This window comes from Dermacentor silvarum, chromosome 2, assembly GCF_013339745.2.
Source record: "Dermacentor silvarum isolate Dsil-2018 chromosome 2, BIME_Dsil_1.4, whole genome shotgun sequence".
Taxonomy (NCBI): Eukaryota; Metazoa; Arthropoda; class Arachnida; order Ixodida; family Ixodidae; genus Dermacentor; species Dermacentor silvarum.
The window spans coordinates 57,335,561-57,358,587 of NC_051155.1; the positions used below are offsets into that span (position 1 = coordinate 57,335,561).

General features: G+C 44.3%; 1 protein-coding gene across 1 annotated transcript in view; it reads left to right on the plus strand.

The window, feature by feature from the left end:
• Positions 1-22,140, plus strand: part of LOC119440057 (protein spinster-like) — a 48,548-nt gene extending 26,408 nt beyond the window's left edge. Inside the window, exons 3-8 of the mRNA XM_037705002.2 lie at positions 10,306-10,535; positions 11,593-11,744; positions 16,555-16,621; positions 19,164-19,300; positions 21,065-21,199; positions 22,080-22,140. Of these exons, the coding sequence (XP_037560930.2) occupies positions 10,306-10,535; positions 11,593-11,744; positions 16,555-16,621; positions 19,164-19,300; positions 21,065-21,199; positions 22,080-22,140 (782 nt within the window). The remainder of the gene's footprint in view (positions 1-10,305; positions 10,536-11,592; positions 11,745-16,554; positions 16,622-19,163; positions 19,301-21,064; positions 21,200-22,079) is intronic.
• The last annotated feature ends 887 nt before the right edge of the window (positions 22,141-23,027 follow it).

Consider the following 23,027-nt stretch of genomic DNA (forward strand, 5'->3'; position numbering starts at 1 on the left):
AGGCTGCTCGTTTCAATTTCTCTGACTCTCGCCATCGTTAAATAGCGGTGAACAAATTGGGGGACCTATGTGGATGTACGCATGGGATGGACGTTGACGCAACAAATATAGCACACAACTCTCATTAATAAAGCCACCATAGCTAACGAAAAGGGGCCCCCAATATCGAATACGCAAACAATAAAACATTTACATTGCTACGTGCCTCGCACGCTCCTGTGCAATTTTAATTGGATAACGACTACGATAGCAGTACGTGCATATGACTTTCGGCTCGCTCATTACGTTATTATATTTGCAAACTACTTGCGTTCGGGCTTAGATTAACATATGCTACCCAATTTGTCCATGTAGTTGTCAATCCAGATTTCGAGGACGGACACTGCATGAAAACTTGGCATATTTTCACCCCAATTCACGCTATGTGATTGGAACGGGCTTAAGTTCAGACATGCGCGTAAACATTCCGTCGACGCTGACTGTAAGTCAGGTACCATCAGAACTGCTTTGACCAACGTGGCTCTTTTTTGAAGAATATGGTTTGGCGTGGCGTTCAGCGATGCTTACACCTTCCGCATAGAAATGACCAACACAAGAGCCTGTGACCACTGCGGGGAAGAAGAAACTATCATCCATCCTCTGTAACTGGGTCCGCAGTATTCTGCAACAAGACGCTCATTTACCGCAGTGCACAAGTTTAATGACCGACTTTGTCGGAACAGACAATCCTCCAACATAGATGTTACTGTATATATTCTCAGTGAGACTGTTAAAGCATTGCCTAGTGGTTTTTTTTTCTTTCGATCTACTGGACTCGGTAAACACCCTACAATAATTCCTGTTTCTTTTTTTCTCCTTCCTCCTCTCTTCCTTTTAACCCCCTTTCTCCCAACCAATGTACCGATTCTGGTTTACTACCCAGCCTTTCCTCTCTATCTATCTCTCTCTCAAAAGAAAAGCCTTCTGCATGCATGCATGCAACACCTTGTGTTGCTAGAAGGGTTCATCATAGCCCGCTGGGACAGTTCGCATCTTCTTTTTGGGTTTTTAAGGTGCACTGACTTGCCGAAAGTGTTGCGACTTATCGTATAGTGGCACCAAAAGAGACGCTAAGCTGGAGCCCAACGCTGGCCTCGTCCACCAAATTACACCCACCTGTAGCAACAACCCAACGCTACAACCACCGCCACTATCGCCACCACGTTTCCGTCGGACGTGCCTCAGTGAATTATGTGTAGGCTGCGAATGCGTCAGCAGCACCAGTTCATGCTCATCAAAAAAATGATAATAATAAAAAGAAGTACAGAAGACGTCTTGGGGGCCAATAACAGTGATCTGAAATTGATGGTCAAGTCCTGGTCAGTGGAAATTAGGTTTTATATTTGTTTCCTGGTATAGTTTGACGCACCACATCAAGACGCTCTCTTTTTTTGTGTGTGTGTGCTTGTGTATAAGTGCTCAGAAGTTGTACGTTTATGAAATATGCCACCGAAAATAATGTAGCAATATGCCTCCCGTAAGAATTTACATATCAGAATCGCTGTCTACGTTCATTGTGCGAGACAGCCAAGCAAACTGTAACACGAGCGTTAACCAGAACTTGAAAACCAAGATAGCATTTGAAATAAGCAAGAAACGAGCCAGAAACACCAAATATGACATTAAATAAGTTTAGCTGTAATCTGTCATAAAGTGTTGCTGTTTCTAGAAGTTTGTTCTACCTTCAACCACCAGTAATATTTTTTTTCGGCTTACGTCGACTAGCCGGGAATGGAAATCTCCGGCGCAGTTCAAAAGCTGCACGAGCTCTGCACAATAGAACGTCACTTGTTCGAATTTTGTATCCCATCTTTTAGTTTTGTTTCGTATCATGCGTTGGAATTGGCGAAGAAAATGACCCGTGTTGGTTAAAGCAGCGTTTTCATAATCCAGTGTCGTGGAGAAATGAGATATTGTGTTTTCACCGGAAAAAGTTGCGATTTTCAAACTAGGCCCAAATTTTAAACGTGTCCGACGTCGCAAGGCAGCTTCCGAGATGCCAACAAATACAAAAAGCAGGATGCTCGTATTTCGAAGCATTTATTTTACCCTGCGAGTATATGCTTTGTTGGAGTGACTGGCATTAAAGTATGCTGTTTCAGAAACGTATTCGAATGCGTAGGCTGATGCATAAAAAATCATTCCAAGATCGCATTCACATAAAAAGAGGAATTTAGTTCTTCCTGACGTGCCTGTTGTAGCTCAATGTGGTTAGTTGTTGTCTGCAAGGAAACTCGTTTTATTGACAATCTGTGAAGCTGATATACCATGAAGAAAACTCATGACTGTGCTGCTTGGGTGGGAGATACACGGATAGGATAGGAAAGCTAAAGAAATTTAACGAGCTGCGCACTAAGACCACCAGGAGCATCCCTGCAAAGCAAAGTTGGATATTCTTGATGTTGCAGGAAAGTAAGTTCGTTCTGCGACTGTGCACCGTGTTTCGACGACAAACTCCTAAACAATAAAAACATTTGATATCAAAGTTGCCATCTGATAGGTGGCTTCCACTCAGCTTAAGTATAGTGTCATACGGTAACCAACATAGAAAAAATCTATCAGAATACATCCCTCATGTCTGCAAGCAAAGCTTTATTAGTTTGTGAGAACGGTGCACTGAAACAAATACACGGTACGTACAATGCACAGGTCCGTTTATTTACAGATTACGATGTAGCCACGGTTTCAAATCCTTCATTTTCTCCTTGTTTCGCAGCTGTCTGGATCCTCTGAGGGGGCGCCATTCACAACTAAGGGACAATGTAATTTTTTCAGTCTCTTTTACATAGGCATCATGCGTGAATTGCCTCTTTCTTATCGGTTAGTATTTCAGAGTGCGTTTTTAAATGCGAAGAATTTCTTGGCGAACATTTGCCACTTTGAGAGTATCTATATATCTATCTATATATCTACCTAACCGCCTACGTCTTGGTGCTCTCATGGCCGGTTTCGTAAGTTGGTAGGTACCAAAATTGGCACAGTATCACAAGAGTGTACGACGAACATAAATGATAGGTCATGACATGAATGTCACGACATGCGTTTCATGTAGGTTATGAAACAGCCGCTTACGTCTTGGTGCTCTCATGGTCGTTTCGTTAGCTGGTAGTCTCCCCGCACATTGCTTTGCATAACATCGATTCCCACAGGGCGTGGGATCTGCCGGATTTTTCAAAAAGCTTGTATACGCTAGCCTGCGCCGGCGATATAACGCAGAACTATCATCATCAGCAATGGCTCGAGCGTCGTCGTCCTTCTTCCACAGCAGGCATGTTGGCGCCGTTTGGCCGAACCGCGCGAACTCACTCGTGCCATTGCTACGCATTCGTCGTCATCGTCGTCTTCCACAGCTGGCTCTGTTGCCGCTCATATCCTTCCAGCGTAAATTTTCACTTTTCTGTCGTCGCAATTGGAAGGCCGTGTTCACGGGGGTATGAGCCATTTATTGCAAGCGTAACCACTACTGCAAGACGTACGTGTGTAGATTTGACATTTTCAAACGGCATGTGTTACATCGAGATGACCGAGCCCCTTGCAGTATACCGCAGCGATCACAAGGCTACTCTGCTGACTTTCACAAAATTGACCGGTGAAGTTACCGATGTTCAAAAAGATGAGCCAACACAAGCTTCGCTCCCACCTCTCTTTACAGTAGTGGAAGAGTGGTCACCTTTTTTTTGTTGTCATTTATCTGTTCAACATAATTGTTCTTTCTACTGGCGAAATACTTCATGCTGGCAATTTTCGCGTGTTTAAATCGATTGATACTATGTGAATGGGTCATAAATCATGGAACTTAAATAAAAAAGACAGAAGTTCACAGGAAGAAGGCTTGAATAAGCAGTAATTTAACAAAGAATGTCGCTGAAGCCAGCCTTTCGACGAGGGGACTTGTCTTCGACAGGGCAAGGAGTGAACTAAGAACACACGTCGGGCACAATGCATAGTCAAACGCCACAGTCGGTCCGATAACGAATATATATTGATGAAAATTAATGGTGTGGATAGTTTCCAGGGTGTGTGGTCCGAATTCGGCATATATAAGCTGGTACAAGACTATATGACATCAATGTGTCCTGTACAGCCGACAGCGGATAGAAGGAATGGAACCCAAAGTGACAGATTGATGAGCTTCACTTTAAATAATAACAAGCAGATCACATGCACTCTGCTACTCAGCGTTGTGCGAGTATTCTTTTCAGTTAGTTGGCTATCGGCATCTTTTGGGCCCGGCAAAAAATACTAGATGGCGCAACGTGTCCGCGTTAGGTAGTGCCCCTGTATATCGTTCGGGCACTACCCAGTCGTATGCAAGGTATGACATCATTTTCATACCCTTTATAGCGTTGCTTAAGTGTTAGGCGAGCAATTTTGCTTGTGACGTGAGCATGTGTGTGACCACAACGTCAGCGCGATGGCAGGACGATCACGGTGACGGTGGCGATGACGATAATAAACGATGACATGGTGACTGGTATACTGTACTCCAGCAGAGAGACAGACAGACAGACAAAGAACTTTATTGGTGGTCCTGAGGAACCGCTTTAGGGTACCTCCCTTTTCAGGGAGTCCCCGTAGCCGCCGCGGGCCGCACCCATGTCGGGGTCGGAAGATCGTGGTCCTGTGCCCTGTCGCAGGCCCTCTGGACAGCCTGTAGTTGCTCTAAGAGGTCGCCGCTCTTAAGGGCTGCCTCCCAGTCCGTTAGAGTGGTAAGCGATGAGCTGCGTAACGCAGGGCATTGCCAGAGCATATGAGATAAAGAGCAGTACGCCTCTCCACAGTCTGGACAGTGGGGTTCAACATTAGGCGCAAAGTGAATGAACCGGCCCCTGGAGGGGAACAACCCCGTTTGGAGCATGCGAAAGGCCGACTATTGTGGTCTAGTGAGTTTAGGATGTGGTAGCGGAAAGGCCCGCCGAGCAAGTTGATAATGTGCCAAGATTTCATGGAAGGTGAGGAGTGAATCCCTGTACAGTCCTAAGTCGCTGCCCGTGAGTCTACCAGAACCACCGCGGTGTGTTATACCTCGCACGCAGTCATGGGCTAACTCATTGGCGTTAACAACCTCAGAGTGCACATCGATTCCCATATGGGCCGGAAACCATTTGATGATATGATAACCAGCAGCCCCCGCGGTGCCAAGGATGGCCGCCGCCTCCTTGGAGATCGAGCCGGAGGCGAACGCTCGGGCTGCAGACCTAGAGCCTGTAAATATATGGGGACGTAGAGGGTCCTTCAGTGCTATAGCTACAGCAGCCTGCTCGGCTATTGTTGCAGAAAGCTTCCGCATGGATGCTGAGGTAATGAGAGTGCTATTGGAATCAACCGAAACTACGACATAGTGATCGGAGCACCCGTATTGCGCGGCGTCAACAAAACATGCAAGATTCGGAGTGGCTGCAGCCACTTTTAATAGGGAACGAGCCCGGGCTACCCGGCGCCCTACATTGTATTGAGGGTGGACGTTACGTGGCAGGGGATCTACCTTGAACGTATCTCCGACCATGGGTGATAGGGTCGCGTTGCGCTCCGTGATTTCCTGGTGACCGCATCCAACGAATTCTAGGATGCGTCTCCCCGCTCGCGATGATGAGAGTCATATTATTCGGGCCACTCGTTGGGCCTCGATCACCTCTGACAGGGTGTTGTGCATGCCTAGTTGCATGAGACGCTCTGTACTGGTAGTGAGTGGTAAACCCAGCACGCGCTTGATGCATTTGCGCATGAGGGCGTCGATTTTCGCCTCTTCCCGTGTAGACCAGCGCAACGCGGAAGCTACATACATAGTTGGCTCATAAGAAACGCGTGGTAGAGTCTGAGGAGATTGCTTTCGCTTAAGCCCCCCCCCCGCTGGCGATTCGAGACCCTGAGGATAAGCCTAAGCATGTTCTACGTCTTGGTGGTGATGCGGGCTATAGTCTGTAACGCCGTTCGTTTCACTTTCGCCCTCTCCCATATCTCCAAAAGTTGACTCATTATGGGCCCTCTAATGATTGGCATTGCTTGGCACGCAGAATGATCGGTTCCCAGTAGATTTTAATAAATGTACGATTGATCAGCTGTTTTTCCAACATCTCTGTGCACATTTTCTCTTGCAATGCTTGGAAACTAGTAGTTTCTTGTAACATATTTATTTTTTTTGCTCTCCTCATTGTTACTTGTCAGTGCGACAGCTGCACATTGCTGCAGATTTCATTTCTTTTTCTGCTTAGCCTGTGCAAAGTGCAAGCACGGAAGATGCTAAAGCCTACCGGACACTCTAATGCCAGCTCTGATATAATGCGATCATGTGACTGGCCAACATTGGGGGCCTTATATATATATTGCCGAGAGCTAGTGGGGCTATACTAGTTCAGGTGCAACCAAACTAGGAAGGTCCACTAAGCTTCATCAGAGTCACTCCCTCACCAGAACAGGAATTGGCCTCCCTGGTGCAGTATTCGGCCACTACCTCCCTCATGACTCCGACAATTAACCCATGGCCCTCAGTCCCCAGTGGCTGTGGAGCACCTGACCAAGGCGGCGGTCAGACCTGCTATGCAGCAGAGGGTTCTAAGAATCTCTGGGTCCGGACAGGCCGCCAATGGAAACTGAACCTGGCAACGTTCAACACGCGCACCCTCTCGAGTGAGGCTATTTGAAGAATTATCAGGCATTGCCTGTGATATTATTGGCCCGAGTGAGGTTAGAAGAACTGGTGAGGCTTACACAGTGCTGACTAACGGCCACGTCCTCTGCTACAGAGGTCTTCCAGATAAGAGAGAATCCGGGGTAGGATTTCTAGTCCATAACAACATAGCGGGCAACATTGATAATTCTACAGCATTAATGAGAGGGTAGCAGTCGTCGTAATAAAGCTGAATAGGAGGTACAAAATGAAGGTAGTACAAGCCTACGTCCCAACCTCTAGTCACGATGATGAAGAAATAGAACAGGTTTATGAAGATGTTGAATTAGCAATGAGAAAGGTGCAAACTCAGTATACTGCACTCATGGGCGGCTTCAATGCAAAAGTGGGGAAAAAGCAGGTTGGCGAGCAAGCAATTGGCAACTACGGCATCGATTCTAGGAATGCAAGAGGAGAGATGTTAGTAGAATTCGCGAAAAGGAATAGGCTCCGAATAATGAGTACCTTCTTCAGGAAGCGCAGCAACAGGAGGTGGACCTGGAAAAGCCCTAATGGAGAAACAAGGAATGAAATAGATTTCATACTCTCTGCCGATCGAAGCATAGTGCAGGATGCAGAAGTGTTAGGTAAGGTAAAGTGCAGTGACCATAGGTTAGTGAGGCCTAGGATTTCTCTCAATTTGAAGAGAGAAAGAGTGAAATTAGTCAAGAGGAAACAGGCCAACCTAGAGGCAGTAAGGGTAAAAGCAGACCAATTCAGGCTGGTGCTCGCAAACAGATATGCAGCTTTAGAAAAGGAAGGTAAAGACAACATAGAGGTAATGAATGAAACCGTAACTAGGTTGATCTCAGAAGCAGCAATTGAAGTGGGAGGTAAGGCGCCAAGGCAACCAGTAGGTAAGCTCTTCCAAGAAACAAAGGACCTAATAAAAAAACGACAAAACATGAAAATGTCCAACTCAAGAGATCAGATAGAATTCGCTGAACTGTCAAAACTAATCAACAAGAAAAAAGTAACGGATATTCGAAATTATAACGTGGGAAAGATTGAGGAAGCCGTAAAATATGGACGCAGCATTAAATCGGTAAGAAGAAAGCTTGGCATAGGACAAGGCAAGATGTATGCATTGAAAGATAAGCATGGTAATGTCATCAGCAATTTCGATGACATAGTAAAAGCAGCAGAAGAATTCTATACTGACCTGTACAGTGCCCAAAACAGCCAAGCTACTTTCATTCGAAATAGTGATCAACCGGATACAGAGGCTCCTTCTATAACTAGCGATGAAGTTAGAAGGGCCTTGAAAGACATGACCAGGGATAAAGCTGCTGGAGAAGATGGAATAACAGTAGATTTAATCAAAGATGGAGGAGATATCATGCTTGAAAAGGTTGCGGTCCTTTATACGCAATGCCTCAGAACTTCAAGTGTACCACAGAGCTGGAAGAACGCCAACATTATACCAATCCGTAAGAAGGGAGACGATAAGGAATTGAATAATTATAGACCCATTAGCTTGCTTTCAGTATTGTATAAAATATTCACCGAGATAATTTCCAATAGAATCAGGGCAACACTTGACTTCAGCCAACCAAGAGAACAGGCTGGCTTCAGGAAGGGATATTCTACGATGGATCATCTCCATGTCATCAATCAGGTAATCGAGAAATCTGCAGAGTACAATCAACCTCTCTATATATGGCTTTCATAGATTATGAAAAGGCATTTGATTCAGTAGAGATACCAGCAGTCATAGAGGCATTGCATAATCAAGGAGTACAGGAGGCATACGGGAATATCTTAGCAAACATCTACAAGTATTCCACAGCTACCTTGGTTCTCCACAAGAAAAGTAGAAAGTTACCTATCAAGAAAGGCGTCAGGCAAGGAGACACAATTTCTCCAATGCTATTCACTGCATGCTTAGAAGAAGTACTCAAGCTCTTAGACTGGGAAGGATTAGGAGTGAGGATCAACGGTGAATATCTCAGCAACCTTCGGTTTGCAGATGACATTGTCCTATACAGCAACAATAGAGACGAATTACAGCAAATGATTGAGGACCTTAATCGAGAAAGTGTAAGAATTGGGTTGAAGATGAATATGCAGAAGACAAAGCTAATGTTTAATAGGCCTGGCAAGGGAACAAGAATTCACGATCGCCAGTCAGCCTCTACAGTCTGTAATGGAGTACGTTTATCTAGGTCGATTACTTACAGGGGACCCTGATCACGAGAAGGAAACTTACAGAAGAATAAAATTGGGTTGGAGTGCATATGGCAGGCATTGCCAAATCCTGACTGGGAGCTTACCACTGTCGTTAAAAACAAAAGTGTGCAATCATTACATTCTACCGGTGCTAACATATGGGGCAGAAACTTGGAGGTTAACAAAGAAGCTCGAGAACAAGTAAAGGACCGCACAAACAGCAATGGAACGAAAAAGTTGCCGCAGTTTCACCCGGAAGGCGAAGCCTCAATTGCGATAGCAAATTTGTAGAGAGCTATACGGAGTAATGATAGTAGCTTTATCAGCTGTATAAACGTGGACATGCAGCAGCACCGGCAACACGCAAAACTGTTGTCGACGCCGTCGGCGTTTTGCCCGCGTTCGCACAAAACGCGTGCGGCGTTGGTGACTGTTGCTGGAGCCTCTGGGGGCCGCTCGGAGGTTTTCGACATCAGAAGGGGACACTCGTCGAGCTGCATCGGAAGTCTTTACCACCTTCTCGCCTCACAACGTTTTTATTTAAATACGCACTTGGTGCCGCAGCTAAACGTCGCCTCCCTTCCCTCCCCCCCCCCCTCCCCGGGGCCTTTCGTGCGGTGGAAGAAGGCGCGTTTGCTCTACATATGTGGTGATTGTAAAGGAGGAAAGAGACGCCTACTTCTGCAGCCCTTAAGGGAGCACGGCGCAGAACGCTCGTTTGTTCTCCTCCGTGGGTTCACTCCCCGTGATAGAAAGGGCGCGCGTCCCTCGCGCCCTTTCACTCGCACATGCAGCGTTCGGCGCGCGGCGACGATTTCCTCTCCATTGACGTCATACGGAACCTCACCGCAACGACGACGGCGATGCCGATGGCAGAAATCTGCTTTGGCGTGTCCATATAATTGCTATCGCAATAAAATGGTAGGCCTAACGCTAAGAGACAGGAAGAGAGCAGTGTGGATCAGAGAACAAACGGGGATAACCGATATTCTAGTTGACATTAAGTGGAAGAAATGGAGCTGGGCAAGCCATGTAATGCGTAGGATGGATAACCGGTGGACCATTAGGGTTACAGAATGAATACTAAGAGAAGGGAAGCGCAGTCGAGGTCGGCAGAAAACCAGATGGGATGATGAAGTTAGGCAATTTGCAGGTGCAAGTTGGAATACGCTAGCACAAGACAGGGGTAATTAGAGATCGCAGGGAGAGGCCTTCACTTCGTCCTGCAGTGGACATAAAATAAAGGCTGATGATGATGATGATGATAGCCCCTCCCCCCGTAGATTTTTTTTCTGCATCACCTGGTAGCCACCCCTCATTAAGCTAAATTAACAAAATAAAGTTGTTTCCTCCTCCTTTCCTTCTTCCATGGTGACGTTGCAGTGTCTGCCATTGGGATCTAGGTGTCTTAGAGTGCTGAAAATCTACAGCTCAGCTGTGTGTCCTTCTATGGCTCGCAGGAGTGCTGGACCAGGTCATAGACCACTACAAGCTAATGAACTCCCAAGGAGGGCTGCTGCAGACGGTGTTTGTGATAACGTACATGCTAACAGCACCTGTGTTTGGCTACCTGGGTGATCGCCACAGCCGTCGAGCCATCATGGCTGCTGGCGTCTTCTTCTGGAGTGCCACCACTCTTCTCGGTTCCATACCACCAAAGGTACGATACCTCAGCAATGGCTAAATTAGATTTAGCTGGAGGATCAAGAGGAGAGGTTAGAAGCGTGTGCTTTCTTTTATTCTGTTTCTCTTATATATGGGTTAAGGCACTCAGATTGATGAAAATTAGGCGAAAAAAGAAAGAAGCTCATGGACGGGGAGACAATGAAAAAGAAACAAATTGTGGAGAATGTAATGTCCCACTTAAGTGCGAAGTTATAAAATTAAGTATATTTCAAACACATGGCACACTGTTGGTGCTACAAGGCTTGGTAACGTGAGCCAGAAATTCCGTGCAGCACATAATACCCTCCTTGAAATGTCTGTAGAAGGCCATGGTCCAATAATAGTTCCTGAATAGACTGCTTGATTCCCCATTGTTCTAAACATTGCGTGCCCAGTCACACCTCTGCTTGGCATAGACCAGACAAGTTTACAACAGATGTAAGATTACCACAAGCACGTGGTAATCCGTATTACCACAAGCACATGGTGATGATCCAGCATGCCCTGTTTTGTATAGGAAGTGGTTGTTGAAGGCCACACCATGCCAAAGTCAATCATACGAAGTCTCTGCGTCTCTAGGTAAGTCAACAGAAACTTAATTTTAGCTTGCGATCCAACACCTACAGAATGCACCTTTTTACTGCATCGTGATGCTCAGGTGTACTACCCTCCTCTGTTGTCATGATGCGTCATTTATTTATCTACGTGTACTAGGGTTCAAGCTCAAGGAATTCTTTATGGAGCTGTCCACTCACCATTTTTGCTGTGCGTGCTCTGGCATTAAAGCACCATATGCATGTAGATGTGCTACTGGAGCTTTTCGGCAAGTTGTAAAGGTTTGCTGCAAGACATTGTGTAGATTTCAACCACTGCCCAGTATACCCAGGCACAAATGATGTTCTGCTCTACTGTGTTGCCAAGCAATTGAGTAGTGGGCTTTTGGTGACACGAACATTCATGCAACACACATGCATTGCCTCCTGCTGCTGGGGGCACTGCAGTCACCGGCTGTATTTGAGATGGTTGCAGATTGTTTGACTGGGCATGTGCAGAAGTTTGTGCTGTTTGCTCTGCTACGTGGCCTGGTGGGCATTGGTGAGGCTAGCTACTCCACTGTGGCCCCAACAGTCATAGGGGACCTCTTCTCAGGACCACGCCGAAGCAAAATGCTGGCAGTTTTCTACTTCGCCATCCCCGTCGGCAGGTGAGTGTTTCTTGCTTACTCTTCACTTTGGCGGGGCTAGACTAGGTCACTTTGATGGGCTAGGCCATTGTTCCCGAAACTGTGGTTTTCTAACACCCCCACGGGTTCTCGGGAAATCCCGGGAGGAATTACTTGGGTACTGCTGCACTGTAGAGAGGTGCACAGAGTACATAATAGCTGTCCTTGAAACATCCAAATGCCATTCTGAAGGCTTTCAAAGCACGAGACAAACCCCAGCATGGGCAGCTAGCACTTCCTCGTCATTTGAGCTATGACCAATGCTGCCATTACTAGTTGAACATGTGTGTTCTCAATGTATTTTGTTCTGAATATATGAACACAATGCTATCTTAGTCCTTGAGACTGCTTTTCCAGGACCTTTGAAGCCCTTTGAAACCCTTGGAAGTTTTTGAATGAGTGCATTAAACCTTGGGTGCTGCTCTGACAGTCATCATCTTTTGACAACACGAGTGAGACATCCGGTGAGGATCATTGCAGCCTACCCATGTGAAGCTGCATACTTAACATTCTTGGAACTAAATCCAGATCAAATTGAAAGCAAGAAACAGAATCAAAATTGATCTGGGTGCCTATTACAGTTTTTGGCTGGGTCTGACATAATTAATCTATTTTCAAAATGCAACAGCACTTTTATTGTTGATTGTAAATTATGGGTGATGTACAGAAGTCATACCGAAAATAATGAGCAACATTATTTTTTCATAAATTGTTAAAATATATTGTGGAAAGCAACAGTAAAATGTTTCATGCTGGGTGCATTTGCTGATCCTTTTATGTACAGCTCTTTCCTGCATTGCCACTTTATTATTATTCTGAAAGTTAAAAAAAAATGTGCTGTGGTAGCACCCCATCCAACCCATTTAGAAGAGTAGAAGTTCGGGCCACTTGGGGATGCATATTTGACTACAGGGAAGTGCGATAGGCGGGACAAAGGAAAGCGAGACAGATGGGACATGTCCCTCTCTCAAACACTGTTGCCTTGAACACCTCTAAGGTCTCTTAGTTTTGTACTGTAGCGTTATCTTTTTTTTTACAAGTGCAAACAAATTAAAATATAAACACGTCACATAAGGCCTGTTGACTGGCTTTTCACTTAGTCTTTTTTTCTTTAATATATATATATGTATATGTATATATATCTTTTTTTCAATTTTTGATATTTACTTCTTGTAAGTGAAATTTTTGGGTAAAGAACTATATTGAATTTCACCTTGAACTCTTTCTTTGCATTTTGGGAGCATTCAAATATAGCACATTTAGCGAGCATTGTTTGCTCCAGGTTAAAGCCTTGTAGGTATGTTTAAAATACACTCATAACGGCTCTGCAGTGCAAAGATTGACATCATATACCGTGTTTCTGTTGTGCCTCTTTCAGCTCGAAAAGTATGACAGGTCATATGTTCTTGCGAGACTTTGTGAGACAGATTATTTTGTGGAAAGAGAAGGGAGAAATTTATCTAAGAAATGGCAGAGAGGTCGGCCTGGCGTTGACCACTCTACTTTAGCTCCTCTGCAGTGGTGTTTGTGTATTTATTTTTAATACTGCTGCTTTCAATTGAGAGCACAGCAGGTGGGCATACAATAAAATAAAAGCCGAAGAGATGTGTCACAGAGAGGTAACACACAGTCAAATCAAGTCTACTGGACAAAAAGCAGGCAAAAAAAAAAAAAAAACTTTCAATGGTTGTTAATGGAGAAATGGTGCAAGAAGCAAACATTGGTTACATAAATAAAGACAGCACACTTTTGCATGAGAATATTTTGGTGCTATTACATTGCACTTACTAAAGCCAGGTGGGCTTAAAATGATATGGAAAAGCAAAGCATGTGTCACAAAGCAGGCTAACATAAATCAGATCACATCCAATTAGCAAATCATAAAAAGAAAAAAATACTTGAAATGCTTAGTTAGCAATGGTCAAGCGTTACAACTGATAAACGTTGGATACATAATTAAAGGACAGCACATTGTTAGGTGAATCCATTTTAGTGCTGCACAATTGCATTTACAAGGGCAGGAGGCAGTGTTTTCATGCCGTAATATACACTTCAACTTGACGTGACACAAATCAGCAAAAGGGCAAAAATGAAACAATAAAGATCGAATGAGAAGAACTGTATAAAAAGAATAGGGGATAGCAGTGTCACGGGAACGCAATGAATACTACAAAGGGATGCACTGATTCGGCACAGCCATGGCTGCAAACTGAACACCGCCGGTCCACATTGCACAAACTATAAAAGTAAAAATAAATAAATGAATAAATTAGTAATTAAGAGAAATTCAAACAATAAAAACTGAGAAATGTATTGTTCAGTATGAATAAATAGATGAAGCATTGACACAGGAATGCTACGTACAGTGGTTCAGTGCGGCCATGACGTATGCATACAACAGTTCTAGTCTCCTATTTCAGCTTCCATTATGACTGTTGTAGAATGAGATACGAATACTATTTAACTTATGGAAAAAGGACAGACGTCCGTTCGTTTTGAACGCATCAAGAAGACTGATTTATTCTGACTAGAAGGTAGGGAAAAGAGAGAGAGTAGAGAGAAAGGGAAAAATCACAATTTCATTGTGCCAAACAGGCTTTCTTGCACCCCGCACGTGCAAGCAACCCGCTCCAAACCTGAAGGGCACCACCGCACTGCCTGTCGCTGTTCTTAGAACACGCTCGCCAGCAATTTGCACACAGTTTATGTGTGTCAAGTGTCCGGCGCTTCTGCCTAAGTGACCTCAGCAGTGTCGTTTTAGGTGGGGGACTCCTCCTCGCCACATCGTTGGCGGCCCCCCGCGCGGGGATGCTTTGGCTTCAAAATGGAGGATATACAACAATGACAGTGAAGGCTGAAAATAAGTCAATATTTATGATGAATGGGTGAAGCTGTTTCCGCTACAGATTGCGAGTGGAAAGAATGAATGTTTAGAAGCCTCAAATGTTGAAAGAATACTCCGTTAACGTCTGCTGATGCTCACTGCATGATGTATGAGATTCAGAAAGCGTGATATATTTAGACGTATCTATTTTATGGTTATTATGTAGCAGTTGAAATAAGACCTTTAGGTGAGCTTCTTTCGCTATCTCAGATAGCGTCCTTAGACCGGAAGCAGCTGGGAGGCCTATGGGAGTGAATCAGTGCAGCTGAGCTTGTTGTGTTTAAATTTGATGGATTTTCTTTGTACTCCTTCTAGTTTTGTTGTGTTAGTTAAAGTATGAGGGAACGAAATCACATTTCTTACAAATGTTTTGTAGGTTAGTACCTTGATAGGCATAGTTGCTAGCCTTAGACTTCTTTGAAGAAAAAAGCTTACGTATTACTGCCACAAAAATGTTGCTAATATGCAAATCCCATTTAAGGGAAGATATGTATCTTCAAACACAAATTGTTTAAATATTTATTGGTCGAGCTATGGTGCTGGAAACTTGTACATATATGTAACTTGATGGGCGTATTTCAAATTTGAGGTGCTTTTTGGTTTATCTCCTCTGGTTCTAATTTTATGCAAGTGTCCTTTAAATATTGTCTGCAAAGATTTGTATAATATCTTATGCTTAGATTTTGCTAAATAGGGTATCAGTGGCTTCTGTATCATTTGAGGAATGCGGTAAGACCAACCTTATTGCTCTGCCTTACCTAGAGCATGAGTTGCGAGGTTTTTAAGTTGAAACTCGAAAGAGTGTTTTTCTCGTGCTTAACATTGAAGTCTCGCAGCTCGTGTTCTAGGTATGGCAAAGCAATAAGGTTGGCCTTGCGGCATTCCTTAATGATACAGAAGCCATTGTTGGCCCCATTAAGCAAAATCTAAACACAAGATATTATGCAAATCTTTGCAGAAAATATTTAAAGGACACTTGCATAAAATTAGAACCAGAGGAGATAAAAAGGCACCTCATATTTGAAATAAGCACACGTCATTACATATCAGTACATCTTTTCAGCACCATCTTGACGAACAATATTTTTTTCTAGAACCCACTTCCCCCATTAAGATCTGCTTGCTGTTAGGTATTTGTGTGTATTAGGTATTTGGTATCTAGGTATTTCTGCTCATATACTTTAGTTGAGGCTGTACCGTTAATTGCTTGTGCAAATTGTGAATGTTGTTATTTCCTGGTCACAGTAATTTCTACGGATTTTTTCACATTAACTGAAGTTTGCGACTTCTCGCACCACTAAAGCGATGTATTCAAGGACAGGTGGTTGTCAAAGCTATTAATTTCCCGGTAAATGATGCAGTCACGATGATGCAATGATAAAGGAAAGGCTAGAGAAAGAAGGCTATGACTGGTGATGATGTGGACAGAAAGGTGTGAATGAATGGTCTTTCCGATGGACTTTCACAGCCACAAGTCAAGCACCGTGCCCTGTGGGAATGCAAGTATAATGCAGAAATTGCTCTGCATCTGAATTTGCAGTCTGTCTGAGGTCCGCGTACGGCTCATATAAATGTGCATGTATAAACGGATGCATCCTCGCGAGTTCATTGATGACACCATGCAGAGAGAAGTGGTGCCACACAAATATAGAGCCATGCAATTTGTTCTGAAGCCCCTACTGCACTGTCACAGGATAAGAAACTGTTGAAAAGTGAATTGAAGGGGGGAATATCGGGACTAGGAAATGTGCAGATGCATGCAGTTGTACTAGTCTGAGTGTGAAGGGCCCGTTGCACACTTTGCTGCTCTCACATTTGCTCTTCACATTGATACAGAAATAATACCACAACTATGCGAAAGATGTGTGCCTTCTCTGTTGCATCCGGCTGACTGTGTTTTCTGTGCAGTGGTCTCGGCTACATTGTTGGTGCATCTGTGGCAGAGGCGCTGCATGGATGGTACTGGGCCCTCAGGGTAAGCAACTCTGGATGTCTAGATGTTATTCTGGGCTCTTTTCTGAAAGTGAAAGTGCTGCATGCCTTCTACATTCTTGCTGCTTAAAAAATTGGAGGTGATTTCTCTCGACTTGACTGATATCGATGTTGTGGCATATCACAGCTCTCTTTACAGCGGGCAGCAGCTGAATGCATTCTAGGAACAGAGCAGAGGAATCCAAAATATTTGGCGCTACATCTGGTGTGATATTTAAACTTTACCCTAAATTTTTGGTATCGCCCATAAGACGAATGCAGAAGAGACTAACGCTTTGAATGTTAATTTTCGAAATTGGCAGCATGCAGTAAATAAAGCATGACTTGAAGGAACAGTTCAATGTATTATTAAAATGGGCTGTGATCACGTAAAAAAACAAAGAGTATGCCACTCTAGAAACTGATTTAACTGCTTTTTCTGACAGGCACTGAAGTTAGCTCTCGTGATGTGATGGCCTGTGTCATGCAACCGGACAACCAGAACTGAAAAGGACAACTGGAACTAACTAGTTGCACAGGAAATGTTTGTTTTGACTCCACTGTCGTAGTCATGCAGAGCAGCTTCCATTTACTTTTATTCTCATTTCTTTCGTTCAGTAACAGTGTTGATAAAGAAACACGTGTGGTGAGACCAACTCTTGTGATTGAAGGTCTCTTGTGCATCAATTTTTGTTTCCCTGATATCAAGCTGGTCTGTCTGGGAACCTTCAAATAACTTTGCAGTTTGTGTATGATGTGTACAGAATGCATGAAAGGACAGGGCTTTTCCTACATGGACTATCCTACATGCTGATGAACATCAGCAATAACGCAAAAAGCAGCCAGTGTTGCTTAAATTCTGTCACCTCTTCATTATATTTATGAGTACCCTTCAGGCTCGAAGGCATTACAGAGGAGAGCGGTAGAATTGAGAAATACAGTAATAAGGAAACATTTCTGGTTATATAATGTTAGCTAATAATTCACAAAAACAAAAAGTCAGAAGCGATTGATCCAAGAGGTAATTCCTCCGAAAGCTATTGGACGAATGAGTGCAGGCATGCTATTGTATGACATATGTTAATACCAACTATATAGCAATGATCAATGCAAGAAAACATCTAAGAGGGTGAGGAAATTAGGTCAAGGCTATATAATAAAATATAATAATAATAACAGGATATAATACATATTGTAAAATAAAAAATGCCTGCATTGTTTGCAGCAGAATGCAAATGAGGGCAATTCAGGGCCACTTTTCATGGATGTGGCACTAGCTGTGAGGTTATTGTTAATAAATGTTGAGGTGTTGCTCTGATCATCAAGTTTAATTGTAGTAACAAGTTTACAGGAAAATGCATCTCATTCTGAAAATCTGTATACGAGTTTAATTCTAACAAGAGTTTTGTAGAGCAGTAACTTGAGAGAAGAAGGAGCAGAAGAGAAGTTACGACGAAATGCCTTAGCATGCGGTTAGCATTGTTAACTGTACTGGTAATGTGTAAATGTCCAGCTGAAATCTGAGGTTATGTGAATGTCAAGGTGGTGGTAAGAAGAATCAAATTTCAGAACTGTCTTAATGAGAGGTTAACAAGGAGAGGCAGTGGCAGTTCACATTAAGCACAGAATTTTGTACTTGTTAGAGTTCCCTTCCATGGGATATATTTTGCACAATTTAGATACAGCACCTGGATCACTTTGTAAGAAAGCAGTGTCGTTACCTTGTTTCTGCTTCATCATGTCTTTGATCACCACAGTGTTGTGCAGTGAGGGACGTAGCATGTTGTGTGTCTTTACCTTCTGTAAAAAAAGGAAAAAATAAGCAAGGCACATTGGGAGGTGTCATTAGCATTTGTCATTAGCAGACAGAAAGCAGGTAGGATCAGCATCAAGTGTGGCAGAGAGAGCAGTTGGTTCTCAAATAAATCTCTACAGTCAAACCTTGTTTTAATGAAGTCACACCTGACACAGAAATAGCTTTGTGATATCTGATATTCATTATAAGCATATATATGTTACACTGTAATAGCTGTGGGACGACTTTTATTTACTTCATTATATCTGTGCTCGTTATATCGAGGTTAGACTGCTGTGTGAGGGCGGACATGGGCAGTGTACAAGAACCTTGTAAGTCATACATGTGGATTGTTGACGGCAGCGGCCTGGCAGGGGCACAGCCATCCATTTGGTATCGCAATAAAAGTACCACAAAAAAAGCCATGTTAGCATGAGCCTGTCTACATAAGTACTCTGCCATATTTCTGATATTGCTTGAGTGTGTTCTCGCTGATGTTTCGAGCACTTGCCACTCGTAAATATTTCTTTCATCATTGACATCGCCTTATGGCGATCTGTTGATCAGTCCGTTTTCTCTCCTGTTTATTATGGGCATAAACTGGCATATTCTGTTGATTTCTGCCTGTGTGCATTTGTCAGGTATTCTTCAGACTCGAGAAGTGCTATGCCGAATATGTGGCCTTGAGGCTGCATAATCTAATGCAGATTTGCATGTGATGCCTCCCTCATACCCTCCATACTCGTTACAGGTGACTCCCGTACTTGGTGCGGTGGCAGTGCTGCTGGTGTTGTTTGTCTTGCGTGAGCCTCTGCGAGGTGCCAGTGAAGGGGCCACCACCATGGGTCCTTCTACGCTCAAGGACGACCTGTTTTCCCTGATTGCCAAGTGAGCTCGCCTTTGTTGTTTGTGCTTTCATTTGTCGCCAAATGACAAGCATCACTTTTCTGGCACAGCCCATGCACCGAAGTTAGTTGAAAAAAGAAGGCTAATAAAAACGCAGACCATAAGTTTTGGATGCTGAGGAAAAAAAAAAAGAGTGCACATAAGTGCAAAGCAAAAGATGGCTAGTACGCAACACAATCCCTTTGGCATAGAACTAGGTAACAAGGTATCAAAGTAATCGAGTTTCTTGGCTATTGTTTTTTATACCAGTGGCTGCGTGCATTGGCGTAGCCAGGGGTGGTGTGGGATGTCGAACCCCCACTCTTCCCCCCCAATTTTGTAATGAATCCCCCCTTCCCCCCCTTTTCCGCGGATCAGAAAGTTTCGGGAGGCAGGCTGAGAAAGAGTGACATCGGTGAGAGGAATAGCTTGAAAGTGAAAGCAAGTCGAGGGCTAGTGGGGGTGGTCTGAAGGAAAGGAGCGGTTGTCATGGGGTTGATCCTGTCTCCCATGTACACGCTCAGAATGTCTTTCCTGTCGCAATGACAACAAATAGGCAAATGGCGCGGCTTACTACACGTCTGCTTCGCTCGTGCCTGACTGTGGAAAAAGCAGCTACATTTGTGCTTGTTGGAAGAAAGATAATTTTGCTGGCCGCACTGGCGATGGCTGACACCTGAACATTGGTCAGCAAGGGGTATGGTGCAATGAAGAGGTAACAGAATTGGGAAAGCACAGAGTGGGGAGCAAAAAAGTACAGAGGGCCTATTTACAATAATTACAGTACTTACAATAGTGAATATTCGGGCAATTTACTCGAACATTTCCCCTCCCATGCAGGGAACACGCTGGCTAGTGGGCAATTAGGAGGGCTCATTTCAAGATTCCAGAAATTTTTGGGGCCTTAAATTTATTCACAGCTGGTGTTGAGGCGTTCTTGAAGTGAACACACAAGATCATCTGCGTCTCTGCTTCTCGCAGGCGTGTGTGCCCATGACAGGCACATCACAATTACGGTAGCAGAGAGAGAGAGAGAAATGCTTTATTGAAGGGACAATCAACAAGCATGGAAAACGCTGTCTGAAGCAACTGCACATTTTCTTTGTTGAAAGACTGATGACTTGTCGTTCTCTGGGGAATGACCAGCCCTTGCTTTGTCCTTGTCACCGGTTGCGCACACAAGTGCACCACTGATGAGGTCCTTCGTGGATAAGAGATACACAGCCTGACCTTGCTGCTTGCAAGCCTATTTGAGACGTGAACAGAGAGGCGACGAAAAAAAAATTCATCTGTAGAACCCCCCCTCTCCTGAACCCAATCCAAGTTAGCATTCTGTAGTTTTTCTGTGCATTGACAGCCAAGTTCAGTGTATCTGTACTTTTCATAAGCAGCAAATCCTGTGCGGTCAAAGCCAGATCAGCTAGACAAAGCCAGATATAGTGACCAAGTGATGCCAATGTTTTGTTGCTTTGCTAGTTGGTTCTCACTGCAGCCAACATGGCTTGATTTTCAAGCCCCAGGCTTTAAAAACGCATCGAGGAAAGTAAGTTTTAGCCATTTGGCTTTAACATGATCAGTATCTCTGGCCAAATCTGGGCACTATAGTAACCATCATGCCCGAAGGTGACCGACATTACTACAAGGGGAAAGTCAACCATGAAAAACCGCTCCTTGAAGTTTGGCCTATGACATTCACAAAATACACTTGAATTGACCTTGAATTTTGAGTCGAATGTTCTATGCGAACTCTGCCATTCCCAATCACAGCCGCTCGTACATCTGGTCCACGCTGGGCTTCACGTGTGTCACGTTTGCCACGGGTGCCCTGGCCTGGTGGGCACCCAGCTACATGACGCACGCCCTCCAGCTGCACAATCCAGATGGCAAGGCTGATGAAGGAAGGTGCGTGTACATTTTTTTTTTTTTTGTCTCCTTGTCTGAGACAAAAGCCTGCTCTAAAAAAAAATTCCATCCAGATAACTGCCTTTGTTTTCAATATTCAGGGCCTCTTGGAGGGATAGGGGAGGGTGCGGTTTTGAGTGGTGTTTTTAGCTGTAACTGAGCTGATTAGTTGGTTGAAACTAACTGCAATTGCCACGCAGATGTCTGTAAAAACACATGTGTGCTAATTCTCATGACAAATGTAAGCTGCATTCTGTTTGTCATTCTCTTTTGGCAATGGTAAAGAAAACCCACTCTCCAGTCACTCTCTTCCATAAATACGGCAAGCAGCTATGAGCCCTCAGCTTCTTGATTGATGTAGAGACTCCCACGTGGCCTTGCAATGAGCACCAAAGTACTCTCGGAAAATTCTGACAACCCAATCGCTACCTATTAAATTCCTTGAGGGCACTGGTGGTCTCATAAAGTGCAGTTTTCTTTGGCTACTAGTTGTGCTACTGCATGAAAACAGTGCAGATGCTGCATTGTGTTCGTCTAAAGCAGATGCCATTTGTATGCATTGCCGTGGGGCATGTAACAGTGCTTGCACCCATGGAATAAAATAGAATTTTGAATATTGGTGTGCCTTTGATTGTTAAATCATTCTTGGTTCACTGCACACCATTCCAATTATGGCAGTGCAGGCACATGTTGGTGCACTTGTCGTGCACGCCTACAAATTCGCCATTGCAATCGATACTTCGCCTTTCAGGTGAAACTGCAACTATTTTTTATTCATCGCAACTTCAGTGCATTGGGAGCAAATCTTTGTTTTTCCAAATGAGAGAAAGTTGTATTTGGAGTATCAAACGCTCTGGATGGCGCAAATGAACACCTCTAGGTGGACTTTTCTGGCAGTGCGTCGTCTGAGGAAAGTTAAGGTGAATGAGCAGGCAGCATGACTTCGATAATGAAATATACCTTATTTACGCGTTTCTAACGTGCCCTCGATGGTAACGCGCACCCGTTTTCCGTGACGAAAAAAAAAAGTCAGTTACAGTACTGTGCACTTCATGCTTTCATACAGGAATACAACTTTCTCTCATTTGGAAAAACAAAGATTTGCTCCCAATGCACTGAAGTTGCGATGAATAAAAAATAGTTGCAGTTTCACCTGAAAGGCGAAGTATCGATTGCAATGGCGAATTTGTAGACAGCTATACGAAGTAAGGATAGTAGTTTTATCAGCCATATAAACTTGCAGACATTCGCTTACTAACTAAATTAACAAGCATAGTGCCATGCGCGCACCAGCAAACATGTACACATCTTACTCGATGACCGCGGAAGCTCGCTGTCAAAATGCTGGAGTGAGGAAGCGCGGCAGCAGCAGCGAGAAAATTGACCTTCGTGCTGCCTCTCGCTTCAACGCAAACCATAAGCGGCGCAGATCGCTTTCAAGATAAAGCCAAGGCGATCATATCACTGAAGAGGATCGTCACAGATAGATCTGTCCTGTGGAGATGGGTTTGCACAAGGCTTACCCTACGAGCGACGGTCAGGAAAGGGCACGACGCTCCTCCACTCCGCAACGCACAAAGGCGCTACGGCAGGGTTCGTCGACTCTCCGACACGGCGCAGAGAAGGCTCCGGATTCAGATCGCCAACAAACACGGGTTTATTCACCCAAGGTACGGCTCAGTGCTACAGTCACGGCGCTTACGGGCCAAGGCTCGCCGCAAGACCGATCGAGTACGCGCGCCCGCTGCGCTAGGGCTAACCGAGTAGCGGTCCGGAAAGCGCGATAACGAGGAGTCGCGAGAACAAAGGTCTCATGTAACCACCTCGT